This window comes from Rana temporaria, chromosome 1 (assembly GCF_905171775.1).
Source record: "Rana temporaria chromosome 1, aRanTem1.1, whole genome shotgun sequence".
Lineage (NCBI taxonomy): Eukaryota > Metazoa > Chordata > Amphibia > Anura > Ranidae > Rana > Rana temporaria.
In genome coordinates, this window is record NC_053489.1 from 431,755,978 (window position 1) to 431,774,502 (window position 18,525).

The 18,525-nt window shown below is 45.1% G+C and overlaps 1 protein-coding gene across 1 annotated transcript in view; it reads right to left on the reverse strand.

The window, feature by feature from the left end:
• The window catches only part of LMNB2 (lamin B2), a 58,363-nt gene extending 53,348 nt beyond the window's left edge, over window positions 1-5,015 (reverse strand). Inside the window, exon 1 of the mRNA XM_040325688.1 lies at window positions 4,584-5,015. Coding sequence (XP_040181622.1) covers window positions 4,584-4,814 — 231 coding nt within the window. The 5' untranslated portion in view covers window positions 4,815-5,015. The remainder of the gene's footprint in view (window positions 1-4,583) is intronic.
• Window positions 5,016-18,525: the final 13,510 nt, after the last annotated feature.

Consider the following 18,525-nt stretch of genomic DNA (forward strand, 5'->3'; position numbering starts at 1 on the left):
TTCCCTTTTATCTCTCTCTATCCTAGTTTCTTGCTTTTCCCCCCCATCCCTCGCGCTAGCCGTCTTTCTTGTTCTGTCTCTTATCTCTTATTCTTTCTCCCCCTTTTTCTTTGTTCCTCCCCCTCTTTTCCTCTCCTATCTATGTATTCTCTAATTGTATTCCTTTTTTCACTCCTTGGTGGGGGGGGGGGGGATTAGTGGCATTGCTGGCACAGAGTTCGGACGAGTGGCAGTGCTGGGGGGGGGGGGGGGGGGGGGGGGAGTTCTGATCAGCCAACTTAGTTGCTCTTGATCAAGGTTATCTGCTAATCTGAGAACTGTAGTGGGGACTTATAATGGCAACTTTAATCACGGGTAGTGTTACTCACTGTGTCTCCGACTTTGTGGTGTCTCGTAACAGTGACTCCTATGCCAAAATCAGGAGATAGGGTCTCCTCCAGTCTCTCCCACTTCACAATGCTCACCAGTCAGCTGACTTCTGGTCTCTGCCCCCCACCCATGCCGTGAACTGAATGGGCGGCTGAAAAGAGGCTGAGTGGGTGGCCACAGGCTCCAGGAACAGCCCAGCTGGGCTTTCGCAGGCTCCAGGGACAGCCCTGCTGGGCAGCCGCAAAAAGGCTGGGAGAATGGTGCGGGCTTCAGAAACAGCCCAGCATTCTGTGACCCCTGGCAAATCGTCATTCGACCCCCAAGGGGGTCCCGACCCCCAGGTTGAGAACCACTGCTCTAGCTGCAGGCATCATTCAGATATCCACCCGCAAAGCCCAGGACGTCACATGACGTCCTCCTGGATCGAGGAGGGGTTCCTGCCGCCGTCATTTCACAATGACGCGGTAAGGAAGTGGTTAAGTGGTTAAATACTGCGTGACATATAAATTGCAAAAACGCACCATTTTATTTGCGGTATAATGTTTGGGGGTTCTTCGTAATTTTCTAGCAAAAAATACAGATTTACTTGGAAACAAAAAGTGTCAGAAAAATCCTGGTCTTACAGGTGGTAAAAAGTACGGAGCTAAAGAATAACTGGATGATGACTACAGCCATCATCCAGATATCAGCACCACTTTCCCGAGGACGCATAGATGTGTACATTGGTTGGGGAGTGGTTAAAGATGAACTAAACCTGCGAATTTACCAGTTTCCCAAAACAGTTACATTAAAGTGGAACTTTAGCCAGAAAAGAAGCCCTGCTAGATCACTTCAGGTTGGACGCCTTTACAGGTAAAGCAGTAAAAATAAGTGTCTATACCAGGGGGTCTTCAAATGGTGGCCCTCCAGCTGTTCAGGAACTACAATTCCCGTCGTGTCTGTGAATGTCAGAGTTTTACAATGCCTCATGGGGATGTGTAGTTCCGCAACAGCTGGAGGATCCCGGGGTCTATACGGTTTAAAATCCAGTAATACACGGTCTCATCTGGCTCTGCACATTTTTAGTCCCTGCCGAGTGTGTAGAGGCCAATCTACTGACAGTCCTAAGGCGGAACTAAACCCTCCTATCTTTAAGGGCTCGTTCACACCATACGTGCTTGAAAACTGAAGGGAAAAGTGTGCAGATTTCAATTGAAGACATCAGTTTTCGTGCACGTCAGTTATGTGCCCTATTCACATCAATGTTTTTGTCATGTCAGTTTTTTGCATCTGCAGCATACACCTGCTCAAAAATCGACATTTTGTGGGGTGAACAGGACACAGAGAACAATTTTTTTTTTTTTGGTGTCCATGCAGAAAAACTGGACGTCTCTGCACCATGATGTGAATGAGGCCTTACAGCCAATTAAGCTGCTTCTGTTTGATCTGCAACGGTCATGATGCTGCACATGTGATCGGTTATGACACCAGCTATTCAATGGATTGACAGTTTGTTTAAGGACACAACTAATGGGACAGCTGGCAATTCCAGGAGCGTAACTGCTTTTTTAAACCATTAAAGTGGAACTTTAGTCATAAAATTAAGTCCTGCTAGATCACTTCAGGTTGGCCCCCTTTTGCAGGAAGAGCTATGTAAAACATGAAATATAAGTGCTTATACCGTTTCAAATCCAATAATACTCTCATCCTGCTCTGCACATGCTCAGTTGCTCTCCATTTTTAGGCACTGCCGAGTTTGTAGAGGCTGATCTGCGCTGATCTGCTGACAGCCTAAGGCTCCATTCACATCTCCGCGACAAGCAACGCGTATTTTGCCGCGGATAGTGTATATTTTTTTTTTGTTTTTCAAATTCTTCCCATTGCTGTCAATGGGCGAACGCCAATGTCGCCTGAAAAAAAAGGGTCGGGGGACTTTTTTTCAGGCGACAGGCGTCTATGAGATGTGAACCATCTCCATAGACAGCAATGGGAATTTCCCCCTCTAGCGGCACAAGCGTCCGGCGTTTTGTCGCCTAGATGTGAATGGAGACTTAAAGCGGAAATAAACCCTCCTATTCCTTATAGCCAAGAAAGATGCTATTGTTTGAACTGCAACTGCCATGGTGCTGCACATGTGATCAGTTAGGACACCAGCCATTTCATGGTTTGACAGTTTGGTTTAGGACACAATCAAACTGTTTAGTTCCGCTTTATGATTTACAGCTGTGGCTCTGGGCTTCAGCAAAATGGCAGCCTCCAGCAAGAAGACTACTGGAACAATGCAAAAATACGAAGGAAACTCGGACAGCCGCACTCCAAAAATGTTCTTTTAATAAAAATCGATCACAAAATAAACATGCCACAGCAAAAGAATTGGAACAAAAGCTAACGTTTCGCACTGTAGCTTCAGTGCTTAGTTATAGCTAGACTAGCTATGACTAAGCACTGAAGCTACAGTGCGAAACGTTAGCTTTTGTTCCAATTTTTTTGCTGTGGCATGTTTATTTTGTGATCGATTTTAATTAAAAGGACATTTTTGGAGTGCGTCTGTCCGAGTTTCCTTCGTATTTTTGCATCACTATTGCATTGCCGGCTCCCATGGTTTGGTTTCAGCGTGGAGGTTCTTTGAAGACTACTGAGCGGTTAGTTTCTCTCACTACTGGAACAATGCTGGAGTGAATATACAGCACACACTCATTTTGGTAGCAGAATTGTTAATGTGGAATTATTTTTTTTAATCAAGTTGTTATGGGTAAAGTTCCACTTTAAATTGATGGGTTTAGTTCCGCTTTATGATTTACTGCTGTTCAGGGGCTCTGGACTTCAGCAAAATGGCAGCCTACAGCAAGAGAAAACTGGAGCGATGCTGGAGGCAATTTACAGCACATTCATTTTGGTAGCATAATTATTAAAGTGGAGGTTCACCCAAAAAGTACATTTTTAACATTAGATTAATGCTCATTTTGTCATGGGGAATCGGGTGTTTTTTTTTTTTTTTTAATCGAAGCAGTACTTACTGTTTTAGAGAGCGATCTTCTCCGCCGCTTCCGGGTATGGGCTGCGGGACTGGGCGTTCCTATTTGATTGACAGGCTTCCGACAGTCGCATACATCGCGTCACGATTTTCCCAAAGTAGCCGAACGTCGGTGCGCAGGCGCCGTATAGAGCCGCACCGACGTTCGGCTACTCGTGACGCGATGTATGCGACCGTCGGAAGCCTGTCAATCAAATAGTAACGCCCAGTCCCGAAGACCATACCCGGAAGCGGCGGAGAAGATCTATCTCTAAAACGGTAAGTACTGCTTCGATTTAAAAAAAAAAATAAAATAAAAAAACACCCGATTCCCCTTGACAAAATGAGCATCAATCTAATATTAAAAAAAAAAAATTCGGGTGAACTCCCGCTTTAATGTGGAATATATGTTCTGGCAAAAGAACAATATTTTGTGTATCAAGTTGTTATAGGTAAAGTTCTGCTTTAAAGGCATGCTGTGAAGAACTGTCACAGTCGCTTGTGGCTGTCAACTGAGCCATCAAATGGCTGGTGTCCTAACTGATCACATTCACAACACCATGACGACTGCAGATCAAACAAAAGCAGCTTCCTAGGAGTCTGTAAAGGATAGAAAGGTTTAGATCTGCTTTCAGGGCTCAGGTACGGAAATGGGTGCAAAATTGCGCTACCTTTTGCAGATGTGCATGGGTGACATCAATTCTTAACAGCACCCCTACGCATGCATGTTCACATGGCACTGTGTGTTTTGGTGCAGGATCAATAAAAAATAAATAAAAGTGCCTGAACCTTTCTCACGCCTAGTGCAGATCACTGAAATTAATGGGCTGCCCTAAAATGTGACTGCGCAAAAAACAAAGCGCACCCCAAAGGGAATCATTTTTTTCCTCTCCCAAAGTTAATAATAATTAATAACAAAAGAAAGTTTTGCCCAAAAATAGATGAACAGATAAATTAATTTCACCACACTGCCAGTGTGATGAAATGGATCGATTCCTCCCTCTATTGTATTGGAGGGATATTACAGCTTATAAAAGATAAAACAGATCTCCTTTTCTTCTGATCTGTGAAAAGTTTGAATGAAGGCGGATGGAGTTCCTCCTCCCAGCCTGAGGACAATGCCCCCCTCCCCCACTCCTGTGATGAATGGACTGCCATGTAGAGTACAGCAGAGCCGCCCGGCATGGCTGTCATATAGGGGTCCCCTGACCGTGACACTTACCTCCCGGGTGGTGACCTCTTCCTTCTCGGAGATCTTCACCATGAGCCGGTCATTCTCCAGCTCCAGAGATCGGACCCGGTCTATGTAGACCGCCAGGCGGTCATTGAGGTGCTGCAGTTCTTCCTTCTCCTGAAGGCGGCTGATACGAGTTGGGGAGAGAGGGGTGCGAGCGCCCCGAGCCGGGGACTGCGACAAAAGGGGCGCCTGTCGGCTGGGAGTGGACGTAGCCATGTTTCTATCAGGGACTTCCCGCCAAGCAGTTAATATGACACACAAGAGTCGGCCCGGTGCTTCTTTCTCCCCAGGCAACGGTCACTTTTCATTCAATGGCGGGAGTGATCAGCGCCGTCCAATCCTGACACGGGGACACGAGTGATGTCAGGGCCATGCGCTACGCTGGTGCGGCCATGTTTTATGAGGGCACATGGGGGAATCACTGGTGTGGTGTCTGATAGAGTGTGTGGCTGGCTTTTCCTTCCCCATGCCCTTATTAAAGATGGTAGTCTAGAAGAGTAGGAGGGTGCGCATATTGAAGGGGAGTGGCGGACTGGCATGCAACCATTTTATGGCTGACAGCAGAGGCGCTCGTTTAGAGCTGTGTTTTGGCGTTTTACTATTTTTGCAGTCGGCTTTTGTTACTGGCTTTGTGCCTGTCTATAGGTTTGCTGGCACAGTTCTGACTTTAGGCGGGTTACAGCGGAGCTCTCTCTGAGGCAGAAAACCTCACTGCACAGTCGGCTGCACCTGCTTGCCGTGTAGAATGTGGGCATGTGGAGTATTCTGCAACAATAGTTTCCCTACAACACCGTTCCTGACAAATTACAGTTAGCTCTGGAGGCTATAAAAGCTCCACTGTGCAAACATGGTGTGCTTTTTATTTTTTCTTCAGCCCTGTTCACACCTTTTCGGATAACGTGCACCTTCTCAGCGTCAAAAAGCACATGAAGAATTGTCCTATTTAACCACCTGATCTCCGGAAGGTTTTACCCCCTTCATGAAACAAAGAAAGAGGAAAGGAGGGCGCACTGACCTTCTGCATTACCAAATATAAAATTTATTATAAAACTGTAGCAATAGTAATCATACTCGCAAACAAATGTGTTTTAAAAAGCGCTTATCGGTACATCCGCAAATGGAACCGTGTCTCTAGACACCTGCAACCTGGGTCGGATGTTGAAAGGGACCCGATGGCATCGCAAACGGCTAATGTGTTTCAAGGCAGTACCCTTTTCCTCAGAGACAAAGCGGTGTTGTGTTGTTTTACCCCCTTCATGACCAGACTATTTAGCATTGAGCTACTTTAACCACTTCACCCCCTGGAAGGATTTACCCCCTTAAAGACTAGGCCATTTTTTTATATTTAGAATTGCTATACTTTAGGCTGGGTTCACGCTAGTGCAAATTGGATGCAGGTTTCCCCTCATACAATTTGCACAGCAGAAGATTAAGTCCAGCTCTCTATGCAGCCGTTTCACATATCTCCACAGCAGCTCCGGTGCGATTTACACTCAAGCCCTGTGCAACTTTTGGTCCGAATGCAGCCAAAAATTCAGGCTGAAAGGGTGAATGAGGACGCACCAGACTCCTGCTGTGAGCCGCATGCGTACTCATATGTGAACCCAGCCTTAGCCTTTAAAAAAAATAATACCAAACATGTCATACTTGCCTCCTCTGTGCAGTTGGTTTTGCACAGAGTGGCCCTGATTATCCTTTTCTGGGGTCCCTCATCAGCGCTAGTAGCTCCTCCTCTTTTCGAATGCCCTATCGGAGAAGCGCTCTCCTTTGGGACACCGATGTGGGTGCGCTCCCAAGTTCTGCCAGAGGCACCTCACTGGAGGTATTAAAAACATCCAGTGTGCATGAGGCCTTAATGTTCAGGACATTTTTGCGCGGTCGTGCAATGCTGTACCCAAAGAAAATTGATGTCCCTTTTCCCCCCACAAATAGATGATCAGCATTCGGGGCCGGTGGATTCTGTCTCTGATTTACCGATCGCAGCAGTGAGTCTGGAGAAGCATCGGAGGGTGGCGGGAGGGGGGAGTCCCCTTTCACCGCCCATAAGAACGATCAAGCAGCGGAACAGCCGCCATGATCATTCTTATGGTGAAGGGAATCGTCGGCTGAAAACGACAATATCTGAATGATGCCTGTAGCTGCACCCATTATTAAGATATACCACCACAAATCCCAGGACGTCATATGATGTACTCTGGGCGCCAAGTGGCTATACACTGACACTGTACTAATGACACTGGCTGGGGAGGGGTTAATGGTGTGCCTAAAAATGTGTAATGTGTGATGCTTTTACTGGCTTGTTTTTCCAACCTGAACAGACAGATTGTTGTTGCTATGTACAGAGTTCTGTGCTTGTAAACAAAGAACTCTGTGGGGTTGATTTACTAAAGGCAAATCCACTTTGCACTACAAGTGCACTAGGAAGTGCAGTCACTGTAGAACTGAGGGGTAGATCTGAAATGAGGGGAAGCTCTGCTGATTTTATCATCCAATCATGTGCAAGCTAAAATGCTGTTTTTTTTTTCCTTGCATGTCCCCGTCAGATCTACAGTGACTGCATTTGCAGGGCACTTGTAGTGCAAAGTGGATTTGCTTTTAGTAAATAACCCCCTGTGTGAGTGTACACAGCCACTCAGCAGGTTTCAGCCAAAATAATTGTCTGATATCGGCTGCCAAACTTGTGGTGTGTCCAATCACATGGGGGGGCGAGTCCCACTGTCTGTGTCAATGGACGCAGCAGTGGGACTCAGGAGCGTGCCCGCACGGGTTCCCCCAGATAACAGCTCTCCCAAGGGGGCACCCAATGGAGGGGAGGAGCCAAGAGCGCCATCGGGGCACCTCCAGAAGAGGAGGATTCAGGTTGCTCTATATAAAACCCACTGCACAAAGCAGGTAAGTAAAACATGTTTGTTATTTTTACAAAAAAAAAACGTAACCTTTACAATCACTTTATTATCGAGTGGCAGAATTTACATACACTTGTGTGTGTGGTGTTTGTTTCCTTTTTTTTTCTCTCTCTCTCTCTGAGCTACTTTTTCTAAAGTCTCCTGGCTGCACTACCTGTCTCCACGTATGTTGGTTAACACTTACACTGTGCCTGTCAGGCCCTATGGAGTCCTACAGGAGTCTCCTTGATGTTGTAGCGCTACCCCCGCAGGAGCCGCTGGTTTGTTGTTGGGATCGGCATATTAAGTTACCTCAATGTTGTCTAGGGGTGTAGCTGATGAATAAAGTAGTGAGCGAATGTCCATTACATGAAGGAGAGTTTTCAAATGCTTTATTTCAGGCCCAACATAGCCAACATCAACATGCAGTAGGTAGGAAAAGGTTGATGAAGCCATTAAAGAACTTGCGGTATCAGGCCTGGATTTAGAGAGAGCAATCCTGCTCTCAGCAGCACAATAATAGTAGTTACCATTCGTCGCCACTCTAGCCAGAGTGGGTGAAGTGCCCCCGGACAGACTTCTGCCACAAGCCTGGCAGCCAGTGTCACTTTAGGTTGCTGGGAGGAACAGGCCTCTGCCACAGACCTGGCTCTAGGGCCTCTGCCACAGGCCTACTACTTGAATGAGCTAAATGGACGAATTGAGCGAATCCTCCTAGTAGATTGAACATAGGTCACCAGATGACAGCAAAACGTACCTGTCAACATTCCGGTCACCAGATCCCCGATGGTTCGTTCAAGCTCTGTTGAACAACCTGCCTCCGGGTTCTCCTCAAGCCGACCCCCCAATTCGAGCGGCACCCAGCCTGGGATCCTTTCAATAGAACTGGGGACCCAGTAAGTCACTGGAGTCCCCTTTTACCTCCGGATGAGGGTTTGTGTAGACTGCAATTCTGGCCTGGTGAGCTGCGCTGGCGGGGTCCATGGATGCGCGCACCCTGAAGGTGGATGCCGCACCTGGAACCGGGACCCCGCGAAAACTTGCCTAGCACATGACACCTGTCACAGATATACCCTCCCCCAGCATGCCCCGCAAGGGAAAAGCTCCTCTAATTGGCTGCTGGGGAAAGTTGCTCTGCCAGAACCCCTATGGCGCCAACTGCTGGCCAGGGATGGTATTGCATCCCTGGAGCACAGACTGACCCAGTGGAAGTTTCTGGAGTGACAGAAGTCCCAATTTTAGCAAATTATGAATGGGAGCAAAGTAACTCTCCCATTCCCCACTAACTTTAGCATAGTGCCCATACTGAAAGTAAGGGGGCGCTACACACAGATGCACAGGTGGCAACCTATCACGGTACCACGTTTGAATTCACTGAGCTCCTAAGGCCCCATGCACACGAGACGCAGATGCAAACTCATCTAAACACACGTTTTCAAACGCAAAAAACGGCGTTTAAAATGCCCGTTTTGCCGCGAATTTTGCAGCGTTTTACCGCGTTTGCGTTTACAAGCGTTTAGTTAAGAAACATCATATGACCCCCCATAAGCTCAAAAAACAGTAATATTTAACCATTTCAGCTATTTTGTGAGACCAGAGTGAGTAGCAGCTGAGAGAGCAGCAGTGTACTTGTATTTAGCGTGTCACATCACCTGCCACAAAAACAAAAATAAATCTGCGCTATCCAAATACTTAGCAGCCACAAACAATCCAGTGAAACAAGAAAGCAGTGAAAAAACAGAAAACAATTTTGTGGCGCTAAAAATAATAATAATGATAATGATATGGTACTAATAGTCTGTGTTAACACCAATTGACAGTGTAATCAAATGAAAAAGTCCATATATAATAAATCAATGACAGTGGATAGTTAAAAATAAACTGTTGATGGATGAGTAATCAAGTGAATGGTTCCAAACACCACGGTGAATCAAAGTAAATGATTTGTGAAAATGACCACCACCAGAAGCGGAGGCTTACCAGAGGTATTGAACCCAAATAAGCATACGCTTAAAGGGTCAATACAAGCTGAATGTAAGTTGGTGAAGACCACATCAACCGGATCTGGATATACGATTGGGAGGATACCCTGAAGACATCACGTAAACCAGCACAGGGGGGAATGGCAGCAACTTGGAGGTAATTAGTTTTGCTGAATAAAAAGGACATCAATAAGAAATAGTGCATGGCAGCAGCAGAGTCCCGACACGTTTCGCAATAGTTTGCATCATCTGGTGTTTTCTGTTACATCACCTGCCACAAGCTGCGGATTGTCCACTTGCCAAGTCACCTGCCACAAGTTGTGAATTGTCCACTTGCCACGTCATCTGCCATGTCACCTGGCCACGTCACCTGCCACAAGTTGTGGATTGTCCACTGGCCACGTCACCTGCCACGTCAACTGGCCACATCACCTGCCACAAGTTGTGGATTGTCCACTGGCCACGTCACCTGCCACATCACCTGGCCACGTCGCCTACCACAAGTTGTGGTTTGTCCACTTGCCATGTCACCTGCCACAAGTTGTGGATTGTCCACTGGCCACGTCACCTGCCACAAGTTGTAAAGCAATTACAGTTTTTTTATGTTTTTTTAATGGTTTTTCATCATTTGCCATCATTTTTGAGACCTGTAATGTAAAATAATCGGTCACCTTTAAAAACGCCTATAAACGAAATCGCGGCAAAGCTCCGGTACCGCGTTTTTCCGCGTTTAGCGCCGTTTTGCGTCTGAAACGCGGAAACTGAACCCATTTTTTTTGCTTCTGAAAAAACGAGCATAAACGCAACTGCCGAAAAACGCAGAAAAACTTGACTGTGTGCATGGACACATAGGATAACATTGAATGTGTTCAGGGGCAGTTGAAAAAGCTGTCCAAATGCCTTTGAACACGCGTTTTACCAGCGTCTCGTGTGCATGGGGCCTTAGGCTCGATTCACACTAATGCGTTTTTTGGTGCATTTTGCAGAAAAGCAGGGACATTTTTTAACATGGCTTCCTATGGAACATGTTCACATCAATGCTTTTTTGTGCCTCTGCGTTTTTGGAAAGGTTTGGGGACTTTTTTTCCCGCAAAAAGCAGCATTTTGCATGTAATAGAAGTCAATGAACCCGCATCCAAAGTACCGCGATTTTGACGCGTTTTTGCAGCGATTTGCGTTTTGCGTTTTTTTTTAACCTGGTTTTTAAATCAAATGTAAAACTATTTAAATTGATGTAAAAAAAAATTAAAACGCAAATCGCGGCAAAATCGCGGTAAAAACGCAAGTCAAAAAACGCAGCAAGCACCGCAAAAAGTACTGCAAAAACGCTCAAAAGCAACATGCATAGGTGTGAATCGAGCCTTAGTGACCCATTTTTTCACAAATGTTTGTAGACGCAATCTGCATGCCTAGGTGCTTGATTTCATACACCTGTGGCCATGGAGATTATTTGAATGCCTGAATCCAATAATTTGGAGGGGTGTCCCAATACTTTGGGCAATATAGTGTAGATTGAATACCATGTTTTCTGAATTACATTTGTTTATCATGATGATACTCTTTGGACTATGTTTTTTTAATAAATAAGCTGTTAATTTTTTTTTTAAATAATAAAAAAAAATTGTGTTGTCATTTCTTTATTTTACCTTTGAAATTTCTTCTAATATTTTTTGATTTTATTATTCGAATTTGCACTATAAGTGTTGCTAGAAGAGGGGTCACACGCAATTACATCACTTACTATTGTACAGTGGCACATTGCTACGTACGTGAAAAGTTGTATTCTGTCTTACGATTATTTTCCACCATTAGTAATGCCCATTGGGTTCGATGTGGGACCAACATTCCAAAAACAATGGAAGAGCTTTCGTCTGATTTTTTAATCGTCTGTACTAGCCATAAGGAGTACCACTCCATTAGTGGCTATACCTTGGAGATGAAGGTAGCGGGAGTATGCAGGGGGCATTTCTTTTCCACTGACCAACAATGTAAGCGGACATTTTTTCCATTGACCCTCAATGTAAGATTGCAGTTTTTCTCCCATGACTTTCAATATTAGGGCCCATTCACATGAATCAGGTTGGTTGAGGTCATGCACCAACATGTGTTGCATTTGGGCAGTCCATTTATTTGAATGGGCCGTATAACACCACAATGGACCTAAAATCATCCTTTCAACATTTTTTGTATCACAGCACACCACAATGCATGATAGCCAAACTATCTGTGAAGGGTTCTCCACATGTAAATGGGAAATGGTGAAGATGCTGTGACAGTGTTTGCCTATATTGATTTTCACTAATACTAGGTTCAAACTGATGCAGTGCGAGTTTGTTAGCGCAAATTCAAGGAACATGTCCAGTGCGAGTTGATGCAGATCAATTTCAATGCATTTTTATTTATTTTTTTAACAGAAGGAATGCTTATTTGATAATCAATCAGTTACAGGTGAAACAGTTTGGTAGCGTAACAGAAATACAGTGAGCAATATGACAGCAGGAGAAAATAGAAAGAAACAAAAAGAATCATAGGACAAAACAAGAAGCCAAGCAGTATCAGGCTAACACAGTATATCAAGTAACATATCAGATTCACATGAAAAAAGGGCAATATCTGGGCATACCATAAGTACCCAATCATTACAGATGATGAGCCTGACACGAGCAGTTAAACAAAAGAGGGAAAAATTTTAAACTGCTAAGGTTTAGCTTAAAAAATTAGTACTTGAAATCACCCTAACAAATGACAGGGGACAAGGAGAGGGGAAGAAGGGAATATATCTCCATCAGGTTCTACCATGGGGAAACCTGGAGTCCACCAGACCGGGCCGCAGGGGCACCCATTGCCTGGGATCACAGCGTGGGATGTCTCGCCGCCACCCACGCTGCCCAAATCTTGTGGAACTTCCCAGGGCAGTTACGTCCCATGTACGTCAATTTATATAGGGGCAAAGCTGCGTTTACCAGGTTTTTCCAGACAGCAACCCGAGGAGGCTCCGTAGCCTTCCACTGGAACAATATGGCCTTTCTGGCGTAAAATGCAGCATAAAAAATAAACAGTTTCTTGTGCGTGGTCGTAGGCAAATTATCCGTGATACCTAGTAATAGGACCAAGGGGTCAAGCCCGACAGATATCCCACTAATCGAATCCATGTCAGCAGCCACTGCCCTCCAGAACTCCTGCACCCGCGAACACACACAGCCAGACCATGTGGATATAATTACCAATCTCTCGCCTGCTCTTGGGGCATCGGTCATCTGAAGTATGATACATCACTGCCAGTCTTTGAGGTGTATAATACACCCTATGAAGGAAATTTCAATGCATTTTTAATGCAATTTAGATACAGCTGTGATTTGGATTTCTCTCTTGTCAAGAGCCCACTTGCCTATTAGGCCCTTTCACCCCCTTCCTGCCCAGGCCAATTTTTAGCTTTCAGCGCTGTTGCCGTTTGAATGACATTTGCGCGGTCATGCAACACTGTACCCAAATTACATTTTTAGCATTTTTTTCCACACAAATAGAGCTTTCTTTTGGTGATATTTAATCACTACTGGGGTTTTTAGTTTTTGCTAAACAAAGAAAAACTGAAAAAAAATTATGGGCATTGATAAGGCAGCACTGATGGGCACTGATTTGCACTGGTAGGTGGGACTAGTGGGCAAAGATGAGGCTGCAGTGGCTCTCCTGTTCAGGACCATTGTCCCTCTGACAGAAGCCATTGATCAGCTGTCAGCGTAAGGAAAACAAATAGCCGATTACCGGCTCTGTTTACATCATGTGATCAGCTGTCATTGGCTGACAACTGATCTCCAATCTATTATCAGCCAAGTATCGTGGACTCGCTGATCACAGAGCGAGCCGCGTGCACCCCTCTGGGCACGCAGGCAGCTCATACACGAAGGATGTGGGAGGACGTACGTGGACGCCTTACCAGCAATTTAGGCCCATGCTGTAGCTATCTTTCGGCTATAGAGCGGGCAGATAGAGGTTAAACAGAAATGCCTTTTACATGTGGTTTACATTCAACTCTATGGAGCTCAAAATCACACCACACTGCTCCAAATGCACAGGACCTATTTTAAAATTGCATTGCATTTGGACTGCATATACAGTTAGGTCCATATATATTTGGAAACGGGCACAATTTACATTTTTCAGGTATTTACCAAAACATATTCAAGCTATAGTTATATCATGTATATGGGCTGAAAGTGCACACTCTCAGGTTTAATTTGAGGGTATGTACATCCAAATCGGAGGAAGGGTTTAGCAATTACAGCTCTTAAGAATAGCCACCCCCCTTTTCAAGGGACCAAAAGTACTTAGACAATTGAATCTAACCGTTTTCAAGTGTGGGCTACTCCGTTATTTCTTCATCAATTAAGCAGGTAAAAGGTCTGGCGTTGATTCTAAGTGTGGTATTTAAATCTACATCATGCGTTCAAAGCAGCTGTCCAAGCAAATGAAACAGGCCATTGTAAGTCCTCAAAAACAAAAACAATCCATCATAGAGATAGCAGCAACATTAGGAGTGGCCAAATCAACAGTTTGGTATAAAAAGCAGTGGTGAATAATCACAGGATTCTCTTTATGGTAAAGAAAAACCCATTCACAACATCCAGACAAGTGAAGGACACTCTCCAGGTGATGGGCGTATCATTGTAAAAGTCTACAATCAAGAGAAGACTTCACAAGAGCAAATACAGTGGGTTCACCCACAAGGTGCAAACCATTCATAAAACCATTCATAAAAAGACAGATTAGACTTTGCCAAAAAACATCTAAAAAAGCCAGACCAGTTCTGGAAAAGCATTCTTTGGACGGATGAAACTATGATTAATCTGTACCAGAATCACAGAAACAAAAAAGTGTGGAAAAGGCTTGGAATAGCTCATGATCCAAAGCACACAATGTCATCTGTAAAACATGTTGGAGGCAGTGTGATGGCATGGGCATACATAGCTTCCAGTGGCAGTGGTGTTTATTGATGATGTGACAGAACACAGAAGCAGCCGGATGAACGCTGCAGTGTTTAGAGATATATTGTCAGCCTAGATTCAGCCAAATGCAGCAAAGTTGATTGGATGGTGCTTCACAGTAAAGATGGACAATGATCCAAAACACATTGCAAAAGCAACCCAGGGGCTTTTTAAGGAAACGAAGTGGAATATACTGCAATGGCCGAGTCAATGACCTGATCTTAACCCAAATGAGCATGCATTTCACTTGCTGAAGGCAAAACTAAAGGTAGAAAGATCCACAAACAAAGAACAACTGAAGACAGCTGCCGTTAGAGCCTGGCAAAGCATCAGAAAGGAGGAAACCCAGTCTTTGGTAATGTCCATGGGTTCCTGACTTCAGACAGTCATTGACAAAATATTAAAAATGAACATTTTTGTAGCGCTACCCCCTCAGGAGCCGCTGGTTGTTTTGGGATCGGCGTATTAAGTTACCTTTAATCGTGGTCTAGGGTGATTGTAGTGAGTAGAGCAGTAAACGAATGTCCAATCAGCGAGTAAGGTTTTCTGAATGCTTTATTTCTCGGCCCAACACGACCAACACCAGCTTGAAGTAGACAGGAAAAGATTGATGAAGCAAGAGAACTTTGCAGTATCAGGCCTGGATAAGAGAAGAGCAATCCTGCTCTCAGTAGTAGATACAGTTTGTCGCCACTCTAGCCAGAGTGGGTGAAGTGCCCCCGGACAGACCCCTGCCACGAGTCTGGCAGCCGAAGTGTCACTTTAAAGTTGCTGGGAAGAACAAGTCACTATTGCTGACTTGGCTCTGACCTTAAGCCTAGGTTCACACTGCTGCGAATTCAAAATCGCGGTAAAATGCGCGATTTTACCGCGATTTCGCGGCCGCGATTTTGCCGCGATTTCGGCCGCAATTTAATGTAAATCGCGGCCCGAAATCGTAAAAAGTAGTACAGGAACTACTTTTTGAAATCGCAGATGCGGCGTCGCGCTGATTAGGACAGTGCCATTGCTGACAATTGCCGCCGATTTGAGATGCGATTTGACATGTCAAATCGCATCTCAAATCGTTCCAAATCGTACCCAGTGTGAACCAGGGCTTAAGCGGTGGTTCCCCCTTAAAAACAACTTTTTTTTATTCCACTGCCCCCCCACATTCCATCACGATTAAGGCACATATTTTTTTTTTTCCTGCTGTACATACCTTACTACAGCATATTCACCCGTTTTTCCGGGTTGCGAGTCCCGCGGGAGTGGGCGTTCCTCACATGCTGTTGATTGACGTTTTGCCAAAAAACGAGCTCTCCCCCCGTCGCGTAAGCCGCGTCACGGTTGGCGAAAGGAGCCGAACGGCGAGTCGGCGCTATACTGCGCATGCGCATCGCCGTTCGGCTCCTTTCGCCAATCGTGACGCGGCTTACGCGACGGGGGGAGAGCTTGTTTTTTGGCAAAACGTCAATCAACAGCATGTGAGGAACGCCCACTCCCGCGGGACTCGCAACCCGGATGCACGGGTGAATATTCTGTAGTAAGGTATGTACAGCAGGAAAAAAAAAATATGTGCCTTAATCGTGATGGAATGTGGGGGGGCAATGGAATAAAAAAAAGTTGTTTTTAAGGGGGAACCACCGCTTTAAATAAGATGCCAGATGAGGCCTCTGCCACAGGCTCAATGCTGACAATGGTGAACAGCAGAGCAATTCCTCCCCAGTCTTTCTCTTTGGGGTCACCGAATGACAGTACTGAGGTTATCTGTCAGTGTTCGGTCACCCAGATCCCCGATGGTTCGTTCAAGCTTCTCAGACAACCTGCGTCCGGGTTCTCCTTGAGCAAAATCACACCACACTGCTCCAAATGCACAGGACCTATTTTAAAATTGCATTGCATTTGGACTGCATATACAGTTAGGTCCATATATATTTGGAAACGGGCACAATTTACATTTTTCAGGTATTTACCAAAACATATTCAAGCTATAGTTATATCATGTATATGGGCTGAAAGTGCACACTCTCAGGTTTAATTTGAGGGTATGTACATCCAAATCGGAGGAAGGGTTTAGCAATTACAGCTCTTAAGAATAGCCACCCCCCTTTTCAAGGGACCAAAAGTACTTAGACAATTGAATCTAACCGTTTTCAAGTGTGGGCTACTCCGTTATTTCTTCATCAATTAAGCAGGTAAAAGGTCTGGCGTTGATTCTAAGTGTGGTATTTAAATCTACATCATGCGTTCAAAGCAGCTGTCCAAGCAAATGAAACAGGCCATTGTAAGTCCTCAAAAACAAAAACAATCCATCATAGAGATAGCAGCAACATTAGGAGTGGCCAAATCAACAGTTTGGTATAAAAAGCAGTGGTGAATAATCACAGGATTCTCTTTATGGTAAAGAAAAACCCATTCACAACATCCAGACAAGTGAAGGACACTCTCCAGGTGATGGGCGTATCATTGTAAAAGTCTACAATCAAGAGAAGACTTCACAAGAGCAAATACAGTGGGTTCACCCACAAGGTGCAAACCATTCATAAAACCATTCATAAAAAGACAGATTAGACTTTGCCAAAAAACATCTAAAAAAGCCAGACCAGTTCTGGAAAAGCATTCTTTGGACGGATGAAACTATGATTAATCTGTACCAGAATCACAGAAACAAAAAAGTGTGGAAAAGGCTTGGAATAGCTCATGATCCAAAGCACACAATGTCATCTGTAAAACATGTTGGAGGCAGTGTGATGGCATGGGCATACATAGCTTCCAGTGGCAGTGGTGTTTATTGATGATGTGACAGAACACAGAAGCAGCCGGATGAACGCTGCAGTGTTTAGAGATATATTGTCAGCCTAGATTCAGCCAAATGCAGCAAAGTTGATTGGATGGTGCTTCACAGTAAAGATGGACAATGATCCAAAACACATTGCAAAAGCAACCCAGGGGCTTTTTAAGGAAACGAAGTGGAATATACTGCAATGGCCGAGTCAATGACCTGATCTTAACCCAAATGAGCATGCATTTCACTTGCTGAAGGCAAAACTAAAGGTAGAAAGATCCACAAACAAAGAACAACTGAAGACAGCTGCCGTTAGAGCCTGGCAAAGCATCAGAAAGGAGGAAACCCAGTCTTTGGTAATGTCCATGGGTTCCTGACTTCAGACAGTCATTGACAAAATATTAAAAATGAACATTTTTGTAGCGCTACCCCCTCAGGAGCCGCTGGTTGTTTTGGGATCGGCGTATTAAGTTACCTTTAATCGTGGTCTAGGGTGATTGTAGTGAGTAGAGCAGTAAACGAATGTCCAATCAGCGAGTAAGGTTTTCTGAATGCTTTATTTCTCGGCCCAACACGACCAACACCAGCTTGAAGTAGACAGGAAAAGATTGATGAAGCAAGAGAACTTTGCAGTATCAGGCCTGGATAAGAGAAGAGCAATCCTGCTCTCAGTAGTAGATACAGTTTGTCGCCACTCTAGCCAGAGTGGGTGAAGTGCCCCCGGACAGACCCCTGCCACGAGTCTGGCAGCCGAAGTGTCACTTTAAAGTTGCTGGGAAGAACAAGTCACTATTGCTGACTTGGCTCTGACCTTAAGCCTAGGTTCACACTGCTGCGAATTCAAAATCGCGGTAAAATGCGCGATTTTACCGCGATTTCGCGGCCGCGATTTTGCCGCGATTTCGGCCGCAATTTAATGTAAATCGCGGCCCGAAATCGTAAAAAGTAGTACAGGAACTACTTTTTGAAATCGCAGATGCGGCGTCGCGCTGATTAGGACAGTGCCATTGCTGACAATTGCCGCCGATTTGAGATGCGATTTGACATGTCAAATCGCATCTCAAATCGTTCCAAATCGTACCCAGTGTGAACCAGGGCTTAAGCGGTGGTTCCCCCTTAAAAACAACTTTTTTTTATTCCACTGCCCCCCCACATTCCATCACGATTAAGGCACATATTTTTTTTTTTCCTGCTGTACATACCTTACTACAGCATATTCACCCGTTTTTCCGGGTTGCGAGTCCCGCGGGAGTGGGCGTTCCTCACATGCTGTTGATTGACGTTTTGCCAAAAAACGAGCTCTCCCCCCGT